The sequence below is a fragment of the Lactuca virosa genome, chromosome 9 (assembly GCF_052849685.1).
Source record: "Lactuca virosa cultivar CGN04683 chromosome 9, Lactuca_virosa_CGN04683_v6, whole genome shotgun sequence".
NCBI classification, from domain to species: Eukaryota; Viridiplantae; Streptophyta; class Magnoliopsida; order Asterales; family Asteraceae; genus Lactuca; species Lactuca virosa.
Window position 1 is genome coordinate 297,431,447 of NC_136434.1, and position 2,748 is coordinate 297,434,194.

Genomic DNA, 2,748 nt, shown 5'->3' on the forward strand with positions numbered 1-2,748 from the left:
CTTCTAGTAGCGTAATAGCCACTTGACTCCTTTTCAATGCTCATTGTTTGGATTAAACATAAATCTACTGACAACTCTCACTATATGATCAATATCTGACCTAATGCATACCATATTATATTATATTTTTTTTACTTATAAAAGAATTCGAAAGAATAAATTGTATTCATTAGTCTTCTTCTTTTTTTTTTTTGTAAAATGTATTACTTATATTTTGTTACAACTATTTTATAAACAAATTAATTTTTTTTATATAAAATTTTCAATGATGGACAAGAAATTAAGGTTCACTACTTTACACGTACTTACAATAATAAAACCAATGTTACATAAATGAAGGGATGATCGTTTGGACCGAATACCTAAACTTGAACTGGAACCGAACTGTACCAAACCGAAATAGGACTGAATAAGTTATTTGGTTTGGTTCTCGGATATGTATTTTATGCTTATTCAGTTCTCGGGTATTTCTGTTCGGGTTACATGAATATTTGCTTAATCGGTTCTAAAGGAGCCAGACTACATTAGGACCGAATAAACTATCCGGTTTGGTTCTCGGGTATTTTAGTTTAGGTGTTTAATGTTTAATCTTTAACTTATATACTTATATATGAATTTTTAGGTGCTTAATGTTTAGTGTTTAATATATTGCTTTCATAACTATTTCTTAAGATTTGGATGCATATAATTTATAGTTCTTATAATCAATTGTGATTTTTTTTATAAATGAATTGATATGAGTTAGCATTTAACTGTAGCATCATAACATGTTAAAAATATAAAATAAAAATATTATTTTAAAACTTGTGAAACCCAACAATAGAAATAGTTTAATACATTCGAAAATATATCTTGTTATATTTATAATACCTTAAATAATTACAAAAATAACCTCGTAAGTTTAAAAAAAGTACACAATAATATGATTTATTCGGTTCTTTTTTATTCCATTCGATCCTTAATCATATTGTAAATATTATTCTGTTTATTCAGGTAATAACCGAACCGGACCGATTAATACATGGAACCGAACCTGGTATTGGTTTAATCGGTCCGGTTTTCGGTTCCTCAAATTAATCTTATTCAGTTTTCGTTTTATTCGAGTCCGGTCGAGTTCGATCTATTTCCGGACCGAATAACATGTTACTTAAATGTATTGTACTTAAAAGTATAGAAAAAATAATGACAAATATTTGAATGTATAGACCAAATTGAAAAAAATAAGGTATTCTTGAAGGGGCAACATGCAAATAAGAAGATCTGATCAGCTACACTGCAGCCTAGCAAATCAATCTAACGGCTCAGATTCACTTGATGACACAATACTTCCATTTCTTTCAAATCCTATTGGTTCGATACACTCACTTTCTATGATCAACCGGTTTGATAGATCCAACGGCTCACATTCCACTGCCACAAACATACACACACAGGTGGTATATAACTATACCAAAAAAGACCTAAATTCAAAATTGTGCCACATTTGATTTCGTTTCTGCTTTTCTTGTTCTTCTAGGAAGCTTTAGTTGTTGAATCGATTTCAATTGGGTGTAATTGATTAGAGAACTTGGTTGTTGTTCGCAATTTTTGCAAAATCGAAGCTCATAGATTTTGTAGAGACTAGTAATCATGTTTTTGGTGGATTGGTTCTATGGAGTTCTGGCGTCGCTAGGTCTATGGCAGAAGGAGGCTAAGATCTTGTTTCTAGGGCTCGATAATGCCGGCAAAACCACTTTGCTTCATATGTTGAAAGATGAGGTTAGTTCATTTGATCATCGTGTTGTTATAGAAAATTTCGATATATGATTGATACTTTGCATAACATTTTCTGCGATAATGTCTGAAAACATCACATCCTTCAATCTAAAAACCGATTTGTGTGGCGTTAATCGTTTCAGAGACTTGTTCAGCATCAACCAACACAATATCCGACATCTGAAGAGCTGAGTATTGGTAAAATTAAGTTCAAAGCCTTTGATTTGGGAGGACATCAAATCGCTCGAAGAGTTTGGAAGGATTATTATGCCAAGGTATGATTCGATTGAATCTGTATTTGATGCTGTAGTTGAATATACATCGTGTTCTTCTATACAACAAGGATTGAATGATGATGAATTGTAGTTAACTGTGTTCTTGTTTTTTTAATGAAGGTGGATGCGGTTGTTTACTTGGTGGATGCATATGATAGAGAACGATTTGTGGAATCAAAGAAAGAACTAGATGCACTTTTATCAGACGAATCATTGGCAAATGTACCTTTCTTGATTTTGGGCAACAAGATTGACCTGAATTATGCTGCATCTGAAGAAGAATTGCGTTTCCATTTGGGTTTGACCGGGTTGACCACCGGGAAAGGTAAGGTGAATGTTGAAAATTCGGGTGTTAGGCCATTGGAGGTGTTTATGTGTAGCATTGTGAGGAAGATGGGGTATGGAGATGGGTTTAAGTGGGTGTCTCAATATATCAAGTAGGAAAAAAGATCGAAAAATATGAGTTGTTAACTAGACAAGTTTATAATATATCTTTTTTTATCGTTTTGGAAAATGTTTTTTTGTGGTTTTGGAATTTTGTTGGAGTTATTTTGTTTTGAAAATAGCATGTTCTATGTTCTCTTTATTTTGTTTTGGCAAATGATTTTTTTAGAAAAAAAAAAACCAATATTGTCATATTATATCAAGTTTTGGTTTTAGGTCATCCCAAACATATTATAAAGTTGTATTAAGTTTAAGAATAAATTGGCTAGATGAG

General features: G+C 31.8%; 1 protein-coding gene across 1 annotated transcript; it reads left to right on the forward strand.

The window, feature by feature from the left end:
* The first annotated feature begins 1,461 nt into the window (after window positions 1-1,461).
* LOC145138129 (small COPII coat GTPase SAR1A-like) lies at window positions 1,462-2,544 on the forward strand. The gene is made up of 3 exons (XM_079072268.1): window positions 1,462-1,758; window positions 1,899-2,030; window positions 2,151-2,544. The coding sequence occupies exons 1-3, from the start codon at window positions 1,630-1,632 to the stop codon at window positions 2,469-2,471; spliced, it is 582 nt and encodes a 193-aa protein (XP_078928394.1). The 5' UTR covers window positions 1,462-1,629; the 3' UTR covers window positions 2,472-2,544.
* Window positions 2,545-2,748: the final 204 nt, after the last annotated feature.

Excerpts from the sequence above, each read along its gene's own strand:
- LOC145138129 (XM_079072268.1), top strand. The coding sequence starts at position 1,630 with ATGTTTTTGGTGGATTGGTTCTATGGAGTTCTGGCGTCGCTAGGTCTA. Across the intron at positions 1,759-1,898 it reads TTCATATGTTGAAAGATGAG|AGACTTGTTCAGCATCAACC; the intron begins GTTAGTTCATTT and ends TAATCGTTTCAG. Across the intron at positions 2,031-2,150 it reads GGAAGGATTATTATGCCAAG|GTGGATGCGGTTGTTTACTT; the intron begins GTATGATTCGAT and ends TTTTTAATGAAG.